The 19,201-nt window shown below is 39.5% G+C and overlaps 1 protein-coding gene across 1 annotated transcript in view; it reads right to left on the minus strand.

Moving 5' to 3' along the window:
* The window catches only part of LOC140226408 (inactive phospholipase C-like protein 2), a 130,110-nt gene that overhangs the window by 60,422 nt on the left and 50,487 nt on the right, over window positions 1-19,201 (minus strand). The window contains exon 6 of the mRNA XM_072306883.1: window positions 17,621-17,742. Coding sequence (XP_072162984.1) covers window positions 17,621-17,742 — 122 coding nt within the window. The remainder of the gene's footprint in view (window positions 1-17,620; window positions 17,743-19,201) is intronic.

Genomic DNA, 19,201 nt, shown 5'->3' on the forward strand with positions numbered 1-19,201 from the left:
AATTATCCCTTTCATAATGTTGACAAGAGCCTGATGGGATTTTCAATATTCAAATAAATCATTGCATCTTTCTTGCTTTCTTTGACAACTTTTGATAACTAAATCTGAAAAAATCCATGCTATTGCGGTACCTGCCATCCACACAGAAGTTTCTTCTCTTTTTTTTTTGTATAAGAAGTTTGCTTTCTGGAATTATCCATTATGTCTGCCTACAGATATGACTTAAGGTTTCCATGGGATTTAATAAAAGAGATCAACGAGCACATTTGTGATTCAACAGTAGGGGTTAAATGCTGCCAATTGTATGTACAATGTTATAATTGACTTAAAACTCTACTGCCAAGAAGTATTGCTCATTACGAATCACATGAAATAAGATTTCACATAGTGATAAGACAGAAGTTATTTGTTATAATATTATTATGATGAAAACTCATCACTAACCGGAAAGACTATTGTTTTGTGGAATTTGTATATTTGATAGAACATTTATGAGGTCTTCCGGTCTTCAGGCGAAACACTGGAATCTATAGCGATGAGAAGAAACATTGAAAGGGAGAGAAAGAGAGAGGGAGAAAAATAGGCTGGTCTTCTAAATGTTGTTTGATGAATGTACATATATTAGATATTGTTGTATATATATATATATATATATATATATATATATATATATATATATAAATATATATATATATAATACAGGCAAAGCATCATCGAGAAGTGATCTTCACTAATGATATTATTCAATCAAAGAATTGGATAACTGGAAAGAGAGGGACAGAGATCAAAGAGGGTGGGGGTGGGGAGAAATATGATGGTCTTCTAAATTCTTTTTGATGGATGGTAATCCGATCACACTTTAGCAATCGAAATGTAATGTTACATCCGGTCAGGTTTGCCTATCTATGTTATGGCAATATCTTTTGAGATTGTATATACGGGCAAAATATCTGTATACGTTTGTAGGCGGGAATGAAGTGGATAGCCGGAAAGGAAAGTGATGAAATGTAATGGGAAAGAATAAAGGAGCACTAATCGAAGGAAATGTATCATAAAAGAAAAGTAATGGAAACTTGATTATAAATAATGGCACATTATGCAAAGATTTTGCAGTCGTTTTTCTGTATGTTTTTATTTCAATTTCATAGTTAAGTAATTCATAATCGCCAACAAAAAATAGCTTCCTGAAGATGGCCATTCAGGTTTGTTTTCCCTTCGCTATATGCTATCCCTTCAAATGTAGCATGAACACACTTCAATTTATAGTCCATGGGCCAAGACCCGAAAAATGGGTTGTTGGTACCACCTGAGGTGGCAAAACCTTTTTGGTGTCAGTTTGTTTGTCGGGCAGAGATATGCTTATCAAGCTATGATAGCATTTCCAAATGAGTAGCTTAGTCATAATTTTTTTTTTTTTAAACCAATTTGGTCTCGTTTTTATATCCCTATACTTCTGAATCGAAACTAACCGCTATAAAAAGAAGAGCACTGTCATCCGTACGTCCACAGGTGTTCTGTTGTAAACGCGATGCGCTTAGTCTTTATTCAAGGCAGCGAAGGGAATATCCAAAGGGTTATGATGTCCACAGCTGTCACGCGGTGCGCTTATATAGTCTTCATCTGGACCAATGTACCGTTATCATATCTAAAGTTCCTCATATAAGGGATTATTTATACTATTTTTATACTACCCTCTAAACAAATAAATCAATTTTAAACAAAAATCACTCTGTTTATTTACAATATTATTCATTATAATGTATTGTAGTGTACCGGTCCATTGTTTTTGCATTATCCTTTTTTGTTGGATGAAAATAAAGCGACATCGGCGTGGTGTTAGCGTTTTCACACTAGCGTTTTTGCCGGAAAATGATAGATAATTGCAAAATACGGTAAAATCAAGAGGAATCTTTTTTTTTATTTTTGGTTGTTGTTGTTGTTGTTTTAAGATAAAAGGATATACACTGTATCATAAGCTTTGGATATTCCCTTCGCCGTCTAGAATAAAGACTAAGCGCACCGCGTTTACAACAGAATACCTGTGAACATACCATAGAGCTGCATTTTACAGCTCTACGGAACATACAGAAAACAGTACTCCTGTGCTTATTTTTAAGGATGTGCCTCTCTTAATGATTGCGATTGATGTTCAACTATTTCTTTCACGCAAGCTTGAACAGGAAGAAGCTAAAATTCAGGCAAGGAGACGAGTTTTCTTCCATGAGATACAATCATTAAGACATACATCTATTCCCGAAAGTTGTGTGATTGCTTATGTGCTAAAGAATTGTGCCCATTACATGAATCAGGCACTATACAAAACGGTTGAAATCTACTGAAAGTCGAACTTGTTTTTTTTTTTTCATTTCCATTTAAAGCGGGGATAGACTAGAAATTTGTTTGTCTATACTGACAGGAGACATTACATTTTTCCAGTACATGCTCCGCATTTAAACAGTCACCATATTTTCGTGGTCAGAATCAGATAATGGACAAATGATATATTATAAAAATGAAAATACGAAACTACGAACACGCCATATGTACAAATATTATGAACTTCAATGAATTAAACTTACTTGTGATATTCTGCATAAAAAACAAGCACGCCGATTAGATAATTTAATAGAATTAATAGAACACACAGCAATATCATGCATGGCGGATCAAATCAAGTTCAATTGGTGAGAAAGCTACATGAAGTTAAAAAGTTGACCTCTTTTCGTTTCTCTTTCAATTCATGAAGACAGAATTACATTGTATATCTAATGAAGAGGATTGTCTCTGTTGCGAACGATCGCTATATATAGCACTGTTAGTCGTCTGCGCAAATCCTAATCCCTAAATACTTAAATTTCTGCTTGATAATGTAATAACCCTGCTTATAACTTTATAAAGGACTCGCAAATTCAAAGTTTCAAAACGTATACTAAAATATTATATTGCACACGGTGTATTTCAAAAAACATTTTGAATGCGTTGTGTGTAAGCATGTTAATAGCATCAATCTGCCTTTTATTTTCCGTACGTAAAGCGCACAGAAACGTAACCAAACGTTACCAAATACAGTGAAATGCATTGTACGGCGTGGTACTATCATTAGAAGTATATCCCATTCCTTTTTACTTTTATTTGCTAGAAGCAGTCGTCAAACCATGCGTCATTTTCGTAGCGACATCATTTAGGAATTAGAATGTATGAAGATAATCGGTACTCATTTATTTTGCGCTACTGACATAGCATTTACATTTTCCAACTTTTATTGACATGCAGTATTATGTTACTGTATGGTTACGATTACGAATGTTGGTTATGAATTCAAAAGACTGGTTTATTAATCGAAATATAAAGGTAATAGCTGTTTTGAAAGTAGTTCGATGCAAATTCAAAATCGAAATCATCGTCATAGGGGGAACTGATAGCTCTAGAAAACTTGTTGAGGCTAGTAAAGATTGCCGTATGCAATCTTTGTAGAAAGTTTTGACTTAGGCCATCTTTCGAGTATTTTGAGAAATTATATAAAGAAAATTATTTGTTTTGATTATGTCAAGAATTAGTTTGAACTATGAGAACAAAAAGGCGCGGTTACCCAAACAATGTCGTAGTTCGAAAAGACATGATGGGTAAAGTGAATTCATGACTTGACTAATCCTTACTGAATTGATGATCACTACTGTAAACTATCAGTTATGTCTTGTAGATGATACCTCTGTAATCGTAGTCAAAATTCTTTTGAGCGATGAGACGAAAACCAACAAACAAAATGCCGTGTATCATCGCTCGAGATTCCAACATTTGGCGTCACCCGACCAACAATAAGTGACGAATCAAATGGAATATCATGTTGTGGGTTAGCAGACTGTGTTACGATTTTTAAATGTTTCCAGCAGTTGTTTAAAAAAAAAGAGAAAATGAGGCAAAGTTCAAAAAATTAGAAAAAAGCACGTAAATGCCGGCGATCATGTTTGATAATCAAAGTAAGAGATTATAATCGGCCGTGCGGATGTATATGATTGCCTTATTTACATGTCTGATTTCTGGAAACTATGTTATATTTAAATGTAAGTTCCCTTTCCTCCTTGATAAAAGTTGTGTTGGGTTTTCGCTATAGGCATTTATTAGGAAACACTGTAAAAACGACAACAAATGCGTACTATACATCAAGAGATGACCTATACATACATGAAACACAAAAATTTGTGTACGTTCTGATATAATGCAACTGCTTGTTTGTTAGTTAGTTTGTTTGTTTGTTTTGAATTACCATGGTCTTTGTTGAGGGAAAGATGAAGAAAAGTAGTAGAGTGTATTACTCTCAAATCCGGATAATTGCGATAAGTGTGTATCCCCGCCCTTTCTATACAGGTAAACGATTTAAGCTTGCGTATGCTATTATAAAAGCCAACGGCGTAAATCCGTACTGAGGAGTGGGGGGGGGGGGGGGGGGGATGGTCACCATCACCACGCTTACAAGCCCATAACCGGACCGGCGCAGCCTTCGGGGGGGGGGGGGGGGGGGGGGGGGGGGGGGGGAGAAGCTTCTCCCCCCCCCCCCCCCCCACACGCACACTTTACAGGGATCGGATGTCCCACTCTTGATGAAATATAAAGTGGGAGGAAAGTGGCACCAAAAATATGAAGACTTTTTGTTCTTGTTGTTGCTTTTTTTTGCTTGTCAGATGACTTGCGGCGGAAAATCAGACCTTAAAAGTATGAAGACATTTTTTTGTTTCTGAAATATCTGTGAGAGAGAGCGACCGGGTTAACGGGGGGAGGGTGTGTATGGGGGGGGGGGTGTCCCTCTCCCACACGAGGAAGATTTTGCATTTTCAGACCTGAAATTCAGCGATCTGGTGCACACTTATGGTGAAATTTTTGTTTGTTTTTTCTTAAAAAAACAATAGAAAATGAAATATTCACAATACATTATTGAATGACACGTTTAAATCGTGGTATTTCAGCTCTTGCTCCGCCTGTGCGACATCACTGCGAAGGCCTACTAAATAGTGGGGCCTATCACCGGCGTAGACAGGATTTGATCTTGGGGGAGCGGTTATGAGATCGTGAGGGAGCGAAGCAAGCGAAGGGGGGGGGGGGAGGGTATGGTAGGGGGTTTCTCCCTCCCACGGTGAAATCTTTTATATTGAAAATTTTGACATTTTACAGTCCAAAAACTGCCGTTTGTAGCTATATTCTTCGCTTTGGAAATTAAGGGGGTGGCACACCGTGCGCAACTGCTGTCAATCACTGGCAGCAGCATCAGGAAAATGGCATAGCGATTAAATGCGAGCGAGCGGAGCGAGCGAGCTTGAAAATTTTGACATAATGCTTTTACATGCTAAAAACTGCCGTTTGTAGCTATACTTCTTCGCTTTGGAAATCAAGGGGGGCCGCACCGGGCGCAACTGTTGTCAATTACTGGCAGCAACATCAGGAGAATGGTCACATAGCGATTAAATGCGAGCGAGCGAAGCGAGCGAGCTTGAAAATTTTGACATTTTACAGTCAAAAAACTGCCGTTTGTGGCTGTATTTTTTTTTTTTTTTGCTTTGGAAATTAAGGGGGGGCGCACCGGGTGCAACTGCTGGCAATTACTGGCAGCAACATCAGGAGAATGGTATAGCGATTAAATGCGAGCGAGCGAAGCGAGCGAGCTTGAAAATTTTGACATTTTACAGTCCAAAAACTGCCGTTTGTGGCTGTATTTTTTTTTTTTTTTTGCTTTGGAAATCAAGGGGGGCCGCACCGGGCGCAACTGTTGTCAATTACTGGCAGCAACATCAGGAGAATGGTCACATAGCGATTAAATGCGAGCGAGCGAAGCGAGCGAGCTTGAAAATTTTGACATTTTACAGTCAAAAAACTGCCGTTTGTGGCTGTATTTTTTTTTTTTTTTTGCTTTGGAAATTAAGGGGGGGCGCACCGGGTGCAACTGCTGGCAATTACTGGCAGCAACATCAGGAGAATGGTATAGCGATTAAATGCGAGCGAGCGAAGCGAGCGAGCTTGAAAATTTTGACATTTTACAGTCCAAAAACTGCCGTTTGTGGCTGTATTTTTTTTTGCTTTGGAAATTAAGGGGGGCGCACCGGGTGCAACTGCTGGCAATTACTGGCAGCAACATCAGGAGAATGGCATAACAATTAAATGCGAGCGAGTGAAGCGAGCGAGCTTGAAAATTTTGACATTTTACAGTCCCAAAACTGCCGCTTTTGGCTGTATTTTTTCGCTTTTGAAATTAAAGGCATAATTTACCATTTGCAGATGGAACGAAAACCCAGCATTAGTGCTTCAAAATAGTTCCAAAATGTGAGTTAGGGCTACAAACAACCAATGTAAAAATTTGAATCAGTGTAATCGATGTTAAGTATTGTTAAATATACAAAATGTGAACAATAGTTATAATAAGAATGTTACCAGACTAAACCGTCTACAGTTATGGTTTATTGAGAAAAATAGTGATATCTCCTTACATTTTAGGTTTCATTGCGAAAATTTTATATGGCAGGATGTTTTGTGATACAACTGACCTACACATATGCATCAAATGTGATATCTTGCACATTTTTAAAATCACTGCTCCCAAAGGTAAACTGGACCTTTAAGGGGGTGCACCGGGTGCAACTACTGGCAGTTACTGGCAGCAACATCAGGGGAATGGCATAATGATTGAATACGAGCGGGCGAAGCGAGTGAGCTTGAAAATTTTGACTTTTTACAGTCCCAAAACTGTCGTTTGTAGCTATATTTTTCGCTTTGGAAATTAAAGGGGGGCGCACCGGGCACAACTGCTGGCAATTACTGGCAGCATGCAACATCAGAATGGCATAACGATTAAATGAAAGCGAGCGAGTTTGAAAATTTTGACATTTTACAATCCCCAAACTGTCGTTTGTGGCTGTATTTTTTCGCTTTGGAAATCAAGGGGGGGGGGGGCACACCGGCCGCAACTGCCGGCAATTACTGGCAGTAACATCAGAAGAATGGCATAACGATTAAATGCGAGCGAGCGAAGCGAGTGAGCTTGAAAATTTTGATATTTTACAGTCCCAAAAACTGTCCTTTGTGGCTGTATTTTTTCGCTTTGGAAATTAAGGGGGGCGCACCGGGCGAAAACTACTGGCAATTACTAGCAGCAACATCAGGAGAATGGCATAATGATTAAATGCGAGCGAGCGAAGCGAGCGAGCTTGACAATTTTGACATTTTACAGTCCCCGAAACTGTCGTTTGTGGCTGGTATTTTTTCGCTTTGGAAATTAAGGAGGCGCACCGGGCGAAAACTACTGGCAATTACTAGCAGCAACATCAGGAGAATGGCATAATGATTAAATGCGAGCGAGCGAAGGGAGCGAGCTTGAAAATTTTGACATTTTACAGTCCCCAAACTGCCGTTTGTAGATATATTTTTCGCTTTGGAAATTAAGGGGGGCGCATCGGGCGAAAACTGCTGGCAATTACTAGCTGCAACATCAGGAGAATGGCATAATGATTAAATGCGAGCGAGCGAAGCGAGCGAGCTTAAAAATTTTGACATTTTACAGTCCAAAAACTGCCGTTTGTAGTTTGTAGCTATATTTTTCGCTTTGGAAATTAAGGGGCCGGGGCGCACCGGGCGCAACTGCTGCCATTCACAGGCAGCAGCATCAGGAGAATGGCATAGCAAGGAGGTTTAAGAGATGGAGTTCCAACTGGCTGTAATTATTCAAACAGTTGTCACTTTTCTATTGATGTACAAAAGAATTCCACAGGTGCATCTGTGCCTTTGGTGGCGGGGTTTGATGCCGCCGTCTTGCTGAGCAATCTGAAGATTCATTTTGAACGTTAAATTAATGTTGGCTATATTTTGCTTGTTTATCTATTAAATGAAACGAAATCTCACTTAATGATAAAGCTCATTAAACAAAGGTCAATCCTTTCAAGAAATATGTGCAAAAGTATAAATCAGAGCTGTATCATGTGAAAGTGTTTAAAACTGTACCCTCCTGGAAAGCCGGTTTTATCGCTTTTCCACTTGATTCCTCCAAATAAAACTGATATGGAATAGTCTTCGAGTATAATTACATATTAACAGATATATCAGATTAGTGGCCGGGCACGGCCAGTCGAGTAATTTTCATTTTCATTTCATCATTTTTTACGCAATTTCTATTCGCGCATTCCCGTGTCTTTACCAGTATATACCAACTATCTTTCATAAGTAGGGATGGCGAAAAGTAATTACCATCACAAAGACATATTTTCGTTAGAAAGTGGCTGATGATTATGCAATGAGACATGAGTCAATTGTCTTCCTATCTGCGCGGCAGATCCAGTTTGCCACATGCTTCAAATACTTTCGAGTGGCGGCATCAAGCGTGACTTCAAAGGAAATACGACAGTTGTGACTCCATTCTCTTGAACCTCCTTGGGCATAGCGATTAAATGCGAGCGAGCGGAGCGAGCGAGCTTTAAAATTTTGACATTTTACACTCCAAACACTGCCGTTTGTAGCTTTATTTTTCGCTTTTGTTTGTCCCACTTTTACGGGGGAACCATCCCCCCCCCCCCCCATCGACGCCTCTGCATATGAGGGTGCTTTTGTTAAGTGAAAGATCTGCTGCACACTCTTTGATAAATTAGGGAAATATACGTCAAATTCAAAAGTGTACAAAGTCTATCGAAAGGGATCCTGTATAGCGGAGCTTTTGCATGTTTATGATTGCAATACAACGATCTGGTGCATAGTTCTGGCGATATTTGGACAATTTTCCGTTAAGAAAGTTCGAGATTTGTCCTCATCTCGGGAATTGCTTGGGGGATAAATGATTTGTCTGCCTAAACACTTCCGTAGGGGCGGGGCAAATGCCCCTTTGCCCCCCCCCCCCCAGATAGATTCGACGCCCCTGATCTTCCCTGGGTATGCTCATAGATGTATCCTGACTGAGTCACCAGTCACTGTCGTTTCTCAGGAATGATTCAGGAAATGGAGGGGGTTCAATTATGGCGATATAGTTTTTGTTATTGTTTGTTTGTTTTCCTACATATCTTGCAGATGGTCCCCAGTTACTCGCGTCATAGCATGTTTACATTATAGGCCTATACTATTTGACGTTGTCAACGTCTGAGCCATATAAATACAGTGTATGTCGATGTTACTTTCTTCGCGAGCGAGCGAAGCGAGCGAGCGCTTGAGAAAATTATGTATACATTTTCCTACAAGATAGAATACTGTTCAGCTCTGTTACCTGTCTGAAGGCCGGCGTACAAACGTCATGCAATATGCCAAAATTGATACAATCACATTTCTGCTTCCTCCATTTTTTCCCCAAAATTCAGGGGGGGATGATTGTACAGGCCATCCCCCCCTCCTCCATTTCAGGGGGGATATATCCCCCCCATCCCCCCGGGATTTACGCCCATGATAAAAGCCTGCATGTGTCACGCAGAAGAACTGATTCCGCGATCACTTTTAACCTTTCATAAAATTCACGTTTTAAGATAGTAACGACAGCTTGTAGGAGATAGAGTAACTTAGCGTCCCTGACTGTGGTTCTGAAGACAAAAGGGGACTGAAAAATTATTTTACAAATTAGCAGACATAATGCCGATCCTCCAACACTGTTGCTCCATTCAGTCACTGATTCTGCTATCAATGGCGAAGAAAGAATACTGGTTGCGTCTTTATCCACCCCTTGATAGCAGGAAGTTTACCTTTCATTGTTTAAGGCCTCGTTGATGCGGGCTTTACTCGGATACAAGGCGTGAACAGTGTCGTCCGAGTTCTTTCATTTGAAATTCCTCAGAATACGCAATTCAATGGGCAATTAGCGCTGCTACTTCGCAAAGCTGTTAGCCAAATTCTTTGCAGACTTGACCTCTCACATGTCAGCTACACGCAATACACGACAAACAGCTATCATTACAAACATTCTGATTAAAAAACAAAACAAAATGAAGAAGCACACTTTTGAGTAGCGACACAGCTTTCTGTCCCTTTCTCAGATAGGTCCTACCTCTAAAAAAATACACAGATGACAAGAGTCAGAATATCCTCAAAAGGGAACACGACCTACATTGTATTTGGGCATTAATAATGTTTATCTTCCGATTTCTCTCCATGCCGTCGCGGCCCAAACCATCATAAGAAATAGGGCAATAAGTTTTATTAACCAGGGAAACAATAGTATGCATTACATAAATTTGGCAAATTATCACACGAATTGTCGACTTAATAAAAACGAGAATACATGTAATTGACAACTTATAGGCCCTACTATATCTCCAGAGATGAACTTTAAAGAGCAAGGCACATACCAGGGAAAGAAAGTTATGATTATTTGAATGAATTCATTAATGAGGCCAATTAATAACCGTTGTAAAAGTACACACTCGCATACAGAGGTTTCAAGTTCGATTATTATGATCATTGTATTAGCTCATAGATAAAGTATTATAAATTCTGCGTGATCGTTCGTTGGAATTATTTTTTTCAGCGCGATTTGTGCGTCACATCAATCACCACTTCATGAAATGGAGGGCATGTATCAAACGAAACTCGCTGGTCATGCAATCGATAGCCTTGGTCAGCTCACTATTATTGCGTAATTCTAAAGCCCTCACCGCTTGACCGCCGCGCGCACCATGCTTTGTTTTGTCTTCAATGGGGTCAAGAGCAATGCCTCATTAGCATACACCCTAGAAACGGAGGTGGAGTCTCAATCGGGCAAGAACAATAGGTGCGAAACGCAACGCAAAGGCGAGCGTTCGAAAAAAATGTAACCGAAAAAATTGTCTCAGAAAAACTGTGATTTGGGACACTTGTACTCATTTTTACACGCTGAAATTTTCTGTACAAACAGATAAAACATCAAGGAATCAAAATCCGTATAAAAAAAATTCGACCCGAGCACTGCTTCCCCTTCATTTGCGGCTCATTACGGGAAAACTCGCCGTGCGACTTATGACTCATTTTGTCGGAGCGCCACACACGTGATGCGCTCCGTCGGAATGAGTCAAAAGTCGCAAAAAATGAGATCGTAGTTATGCCTATATGTGAATTCTACAGACACTAAGCTTTACACTGATATGTAATACAACTCATTTGGACATCCCTATGGATCATAGAAACGAATATTATCTACGCTTATGATGTCAGTCCATTTTCTAAATAACGGAGAAAATCGCTCTTAAAGTTCGGGCTATGTTCAAGCTAACAACCTGTTTCTTTCACTATAGACGAAACAATACAACAGTCCTGCTTAGCGACGGCGTTTACGCTCAATCGCACGCACTACCGTATACGGCATAGCTTGGATGTGTAAGATGGCAAATGACCCAATCGCAGGACAGGTCTATCATTAACTATTCTAACCAATACGGCAGCCCGAATGTGAACTGAAGTGCGTTTGTGTCCGTGCCGCTGCCGCCGCATGAATGAGTCGGTAAGCGTTGTGTGTCGGCTGCGGTGACTTAGTTGCAGCAAGTTTGTAACTCACAAACAATAGGAAACAGTAGAAAGAAAGAAAGAAAGAAAGGCACGCAATGCGTATTACAACAAGCGTCTTTTAGCGAGGGCCTTGATCGCTTCCATTCTCCTCCCATATTGTTGTCAGTGGAAACTAAAGGACATGCGTTTAGCAAGTACCTATAGTCCATGGGCCAAGACCCAAAAAATGGGTTGTTGGTATCACTCGAGGTGGCAAAACCTTTTTGGTGTCATTTTGTTTGTCGGACATAGATACGCTTATCAAGCTATGATAGCATTTCCAAATGAGTAGCTTAGTCATAATAAATGAATTTTTAACCAATTTGGTTTCGTTTTTATATCCCTATACTTCTGAATCGAAACTAACCGCTATACGAAGAAGAGCACTGCCTTCTGTACTATGTCCACAGGTGTTCTGTTGTAAACGCGATGCGCTTAGTCTTTATTCAAGGCAGCGAAGGGAATATCCAAAGGGTTATGATGTCCACAGCTGTCACGCGGTGCAATGCGCTTAGTCTTTATCTAGAACAATGTACCGTTATCATATCTAAAGTTCCTAATAAAAGGGATTATCTATACTGTTTTTATACCACCCTCTCAACAAATACATCAATTATAAACAAAAATCACTCTGTTCATTTACAACATTATCAATTATAATGTATTGTAGTGTACCGGTACATTGTTTTTGCATAATATTTCATTGTTTGAATGGAAATAAAGCGACATTGGCATGGTATTAGCGTTTTCACCGTAGCGTTTTCAGCGGAAAATGATAAATAATTGCTTTGTTGTTGTTGTTGTTTTTAGATAAAGGGATATACACTGTTTTATAAGCTTTGGATATTCCCTTCGCCGTCTTGAATATTAGACTAAGCGCCGTGGATATCATAACCCTTGGATATTCCCTTCGCTGCCTTGAATAAAGACTAAGCGCACCGCGTTTACAACAGAACACCTGTGAACATACAGAAGACAGTACTCTTCTTTGTATAGCGGTTGGTCTCGATTCAGAAGTAGAGGGATATAACAACGAGACCAAATTGGTTTAAAATTAATTTACTATGACTAAGCTACTCATTTGGAAATGCTATCATAGCTTGATAGGCATATCTATGCCCGACAAACAAAATGACACCAAAAAGGTATTGCCACCTCAGATGGTACCAATATCTGGCCTGGCCCATGGACTACTAGAGTGAATAGAACCTGAGAACCCATTGTAGGCGGGGATACAAAAGACAGCATCAATAGAGGTAGTTAATGAAGTTAATTAACGATAGTCGTCTTTTCAGATCGTGTTCTTTGCATGTACTAAAAACCCTCTAATAATGCACATGGTGTAATGTTGCAGAGCATCAACGACTGCTTTCGTGCCTGCTCTGCTGCAGCTGTATACAGCCGTAACATTCTGAATTCCCGCTATATTAGGCACATTTCCCTTATAGGCGTTGCGTCCACATTATCTATCGCTTTTATCGCGCTTGCCAAAGCTGCACATAATTTATACTATACGTATCAGAAGCAAATGTTGTTTCATGTTGTTTTTTTTTTTTATAATTATGATTGTATCATATTAATTTGAAATTATAGTGCTTCTTATTCTCGGTCACTTTTATGATACCATAGCATATAAAGAACCATTAACTTGTAGCTTAAACCTATTTTTATTTTTGTTTATTATTATTATTTTTTTTTTTACAGAACACCACATTTACAGTTGCAATCTTTCTGCATTTGAGAAGTTGAGTATAGACCGATAGTCATATTTACAATTATATTCGGAATTAATGCTTTAAAGGCCGTCGTCGTATCGTTTTGTATTCACAAATCTTATACTGAAATAAGTGATTGCTTGATTACTTTCGGGTAAAGGAACCACCGGAAAAGGAACGCATTTATCTGTTTATTTTTTTTTTCTTAACGAACCTAAGCTAATAGCGAACCATATGAATTGTGTGATCTATGAACCTTCAGAATAATCAATAACCCCCCCCCCCCAACAAAAGGAAGCATTTCGTAGTGCGTCTCAGTACTCCTGTGTTTGTTTTTAAGGATGTGGCTTCTCTTTATGATTGCGATTGATGTTCAACTATTTCTTTCCCGCAAGCTTGAAAAAGAAGAAGCTAAAATTCAGGCAAGGAGACGAGTTTTCTTCCATAAGATACAATCATTAAGACATACATTTATTCCCAAAAGTTGTGTGATTGCTTATGCGCTAAAGAATTTTGCCCATTATATGTATCAGGCACTAAACAAAACAGTTGAAATCTACTGAAAATTGAACTTCGTTTCTTTTCTTCTTTTTTTTTTTTTTTTTTTTGGTGTGTAATTTCATTTCCATTTCAAGCGGGGATAGACGACTAGAAATTAGTTTGTCTATACTGGTGGGAGACATTAGTGTTCCAGTACATACTCCGCATTTAAACAGTTGTCATATTTTCGTAGTCATAATCAGATAATGGACACGTGATATATTATAAAAATGAAAATACAAAACAACGAACACGTCATATGTACAAACATTATTAGCTTCAATGAATTATACTTACCTGAAATATTCTGCATAAAAAAAAAAAAACACGTGTGCCAATTAAACAATATCAAATTAAACAATATCATAGAATTAATAGAACACACAGCGATATCATGCACGGCAGATCAAATCAAGTTCAGTTGGTGAGAAAGCTCATTGAAGTTATAAAGTTGACTTATTTACGTTTTCCTTTCTATTTATGAAAACAGAATTACATTGTATATCTATTGAAGCGGATTGTCTCTGTTGCAAACTATTGCCAAAGATAGCATTGTTAATCTTCTGAGCAAATTCGAATCCTTAAAGTACTGTAATTTTTGCTTGAATTGATAATGTAATAACCCATATGACTTTATAAAGGACTCGCAAATTTAAAGTTTCAAACCGAATACTAAAACATTACATTGTACACGGTCTATTTCAAAAAATCATTTGAATGCGTTGTGTTAGCATTTAATAGCATCAATCTGCCTTTTATTTTCCGTACGTAAAGCGCACAAAAACGTAACCGACATTACCAAATACAGTGGAATGCCTTGTACGGCGTGATATTATCATTAGAAGTATATCCCATTCCTTTTACTTTTCTTTGCTTGAAGCAGTAGTCAAACCATGTGTCATTTTCGAAGCGACATCACTTGGGAATTAGAATGTATGAAGATGATCGTTACTCGTGTATTTCGCGCTATTATTATAGCATTTGTATTTTCCAACTGTTATTGACAGTATTTTGTTACTGTATGCTTACGATTACGAATGTCGGTTATCAATTCAAAAGACTAGTTCATCAATCGAACTATAAAGGTAATAGTTGTGTTGAAAGTAGTTCGGTACAAGTTCAAAACGCAATCGAAGTCATCGTCACAGGGTGAACTAATAGCTCTCTAAAAAACTTGTTTAGGCCGTAAAGATTGGCGTATGCAATCTTTGTAGAAAGTTTTGACTGAGGCCATCTTTTGAGTATTTTGAGAAATTATATGAAGATTTTTTTTTTTAATTATGTAAAGAATTAGTTTGATTTTGACTATGAGAATAAAAAGGCGCGGTTACCTCAATCATGTCGTAGTTCGATTAGGCATGATGGGTAAAGTGAATTCATGACTTGTTGAGAGAGAGAGAGAGAGAAGAGAGAGAGAGAGAGAGGCCAAGCAAGAGGCAATAGGCTACTTGTTCATAATACCCACCGACAGACACAAACAAGGTATATCACAGCTAGTAGACGCTTATAATTGACCATGTCAGTTACGCTGGGGTCGCTCTAATAACACACAAAGGGCCTCCATGGAACACGTCAATTTCTATATGTGGGACAGTACAATATTTTCGCGATTTCGTGCCGAGTAAAGGAATGATATCCTTATGATTTCTGCTGGCGCGCGCTGCTGACCCATCAAATCATCACGTTACACCTTAGGTATCATCTTATAGCTGGATAATAATTTTCCTTTTACATGGTATGCGTTCGTTAGTGCCCTACAATGAAAAAGAAGACTCTTTGGGGAATTTTAGACGAGTATGTGAACCCATTATTTCCGGGACATCGGTAATGAATTAGCCATGCACGAAGTCGATGACCTTTCATGTCGCTCTTGGAAAATTTAAACAACATTGCATTCAGGTTTTAACCTTAACCTGTCAAATTAAAAAAAAAAAAAATCATGTGAAAACGTAATTCAGTGATCATGATCTGCGGGGTCAACTCGAGGTCACCCGTGCGAGAACTTGGATATTCTAGACGGGGTTTTTCGGCTTGCCGACTGACTGGCAATAAGCAAGCAAGGGTTTGAAGCTCCTTGGCGCAAGTAACAAGCCTTTCGTATTGTCGGGAATCGTCTCATTTCACGCTTGCGCTGAAACTGTCGGCCGGGGAATGGCGCATGGACTCGCACGCGGTATACACCTGATACACACGTACCGTGTAAGCACTGCGTTAACCAGGGAGGTGAGATGGGATCATGCGGGAACCAAGCACTGGCGGCACGGGGCCGTGCGAAATCGCACCCAAAAGCCGCACGGGTCCGTGCGCCCGACCCGCACGGGACCGTGCGCCAGACCCGCACGGGTCCGTGCGACAGCGTGCGAGGGAGTATGGATCCGCACGCAGGCGTGCGGATCTGCACGGGGGCGTGCAGATCCGCACGGAGGTGCACGACTACGCACGGGTGCGTACAGGGGCGCACGGAGCCATACGCTCCCGTGCGAGATCGCACGAACCTGCACGCAGCCGCACGAAGCGACCCCGTGCGCAGTGCGTGCGGGAGTAACATAACATAATGGTCTGACTGTACATTACAAGCAACTTTTTACACTTTTTTTCTAGTCATTACCATGTGACTGTTTCTATATGTGACCCGCTACAACAAAAGGATCCGAAAGTCAGGGGAGGACAATTTTCTGAAAATGGCATGACATAATTCTCTTACTCTTCTACAGTGCGTACTTTCATTTCATATATAACACAACTCATAAAAATACTCGGTTGCGGAGATATCGATGACTTTATTAGCGCATGTCGAATGGTTTAGGAAATCAGTGTATCAAGAAAAACGCCTTCAAAGTTTTCCTTCGGACGGTATGATGATCAAAGGGAGGTGAGGCAGTTTTCAATAGAAGGTCCACTCCTAGAAACCTCCAAGATGTTCAGTCAAGCTTAGCGTCAGTGGTCTACGCACGAAAAATCAGTAATCAGGACGCCACACACTGACCAATAAGATCACTCCCTCATTGCGAGGGGCGGAGTCTAGCTGCGGCGTTAAATCCAAATCTTCCGACATGTTTCAGTTACGATGGAAGTCAGAAAATCATGGCCCAGAAAAACGCTGATTTCTAGTTTTTCCTTTGATCATTTAGCTTCAAAATTTCGGCAGATGATAAGCAAAGCATTAGACTACAAAATTGTGCCGAAAACAGAAATCTGATTGTTTTGAGCAATTTTGATGATATGACTTCAAACTCTATTTTCTAGGCTCAGCCGTCAGCGACTTTAGGATCCTTTTGTTGTAGCGGGTCATATGCTATGGTTGGTAAACCCTCTGGGTGAGAATTAATCTGCAGGCAACTTTACAGGCAACTTTTCAAAATTCCATTCTATTGTGGCCAATGTTTCCACATATAGAGGGGGTAAAACATGACAGGGTATTGCTGTGCACCATATAAAGCAACTTTCTATAATTTCACTGAAATAGTTGCTACCACTTCCACAGCTCCTTAAAGGGATGATATTATATTGGCAGGGATAAGATTTTGAGATACCAAGAAACCACTTATAAGATAGTACAGGACATGCTACAAGAGGCATTCAAAGTATATTTGATGAAAATCGGTTTAGGAATGGCTGAGACATCCAAAATCAAAATAAAACAGAGCGACTGTAATAAAAGGTGGGTCTCACCTTTTATTAAGATTGCTCTGTTTTGGATAGCTCGGCCATTTCTAAACCAATTTTCATCAAATAAACATTGAATTCCTCTTAAAATTACACGCTCTTTCAAATTTCATATAAAGTTTCTCATTATCTCAACAACAAAAAAATGTTAGAAACCTGAAGTTAAGTCTCATTCAAAACTATACAATCCTTCTACATCACTGTAAGTTTTTGAAGAGAAAGTTGACCCCTACCGTACGAGCAAGAAGTAGATCTCTGGTCTCGTTGACATTTCTTTGAAGAGTTCCAGGAATTCAGTGCTGGACAGCGTGGGGCGACCACTGCTACCTTCCTGGACTTTGGGTTGAGTCATCTCCTACAAGACACAAGAAAGAAAAATGGGGAACAGAAAAAGAATATCAGAGTGGTTGTAACGTAACATTTTTTTCATTCAAATATTTGCTCCCTCCTTACACCATCAATATTATATGGCTCTCAGAAACATACTGTACATAATGAGATAGGCTGTATTATAAAATGGGTTCAAGAATGCAGCCAATTGGAAGCGCTGAAATGAGTCGTGTGTGCTTGTATTAATTTCTCACTAACATGCACGGCTGACGTCACAATGTTTGCACTAGCAGTGCGCACTCAATCAGTTGTTACAAGTGCGTCGCGCGCTACTATACGCGCTGTTAATCCTGTAAACAACTTCTAGTTCGGGCTGCCGGCCGGCCTTTCTTGTGTGCATAACGTGTGTGGCGTACGTATACTCTTATACGTACAGTACTTTTATGTGTGCGGGATTTCCAAGTGCGACGTGCGTAAATGTTTGGGACGAACATCTTCGGACATCTTGATCCACAAAGGTACGTGAAAAATGCTGTTAGTTTTCGACCCATTTTATAAAACAAATGATGCACAGGATTATTTCGTGACGTTAATGGAGATGCAGCTCACTCTCGGGTATTTACAATGTAGTGCAACATGTACTCGGCTTCGCCTCATGCATGTTTCACAATTGTAAATACCCTCGAGTGCGCTACATCTCCACTAACGCACTCTATCCTGTGCATCATTTGTATACAAAATAACTTTCATATCACATAAAAACAAATGAACAGGAGAATCAATAATAACCAGTTGAGGACGGGCTGATTTCACTATAACATGCATTTCCCACAGACACCTGCCCGAGTATACATGGGACTCGTCTTCAACAGGATAAGATACCAAAGAAACTTCTGACAATTTAGAAAATTGTGACCAATACCAGGTTCACATTATTTATCTTTCTTTTTTTGATTCTCCATTTTGATATCCTGGTAATAAGTGATATATGGAACACCAGAAAACAGATACAGCATCATGCTACTCAAAAGTGGTTTATTGGATTCGATGAGTTAATTCCACCATTATGTGAGAACAGTGAATGAGCGTGAAGATACATTTTCCACGGAAGCAGAATCTATTGGCAGGAAACACAGAGCGGCAGAAATGTACGTGACCCCAACAATGTCAAGCACTTTGGCAGAACATCATGCCCCACAGAGTCTAAAGATAATCACATCGATATTTCTACGGATTTGCACTTCTCACATAAAACACAAAATAACAAACAAGTTGTCTATTCTATCACCCCTTTTTTTCCCAAATTTACTTGTTTGCCTGCTAATAAAAAGGAAGGGGAAAAAAATCTTGGGAATTTCATTGTGGCAATGTGGAATTTCAAGCCACCCCTGGTTAGAGAGGGAGAGAAAAAAAAAATGAATTATGCATCGACTAGAGTCCAGTCCAAACTCAATTATGAAACCATAGATGGGAAATTCCAGCTG

This window comes from Diadema setosum, chromosome 3 (genome assembly GCF_964275005.1).
Source record: "Diadema setosum chromosome 3, eeDiaSeto1, whole genome shotgun sequence".
In the NCBI taxonomy this organism is placed as follows: Eukaryota; Metazoa; Echinodermata; class Echinoidea; order Diadematoida; family Diadematidae; genus Diadema; species Diadema setosum.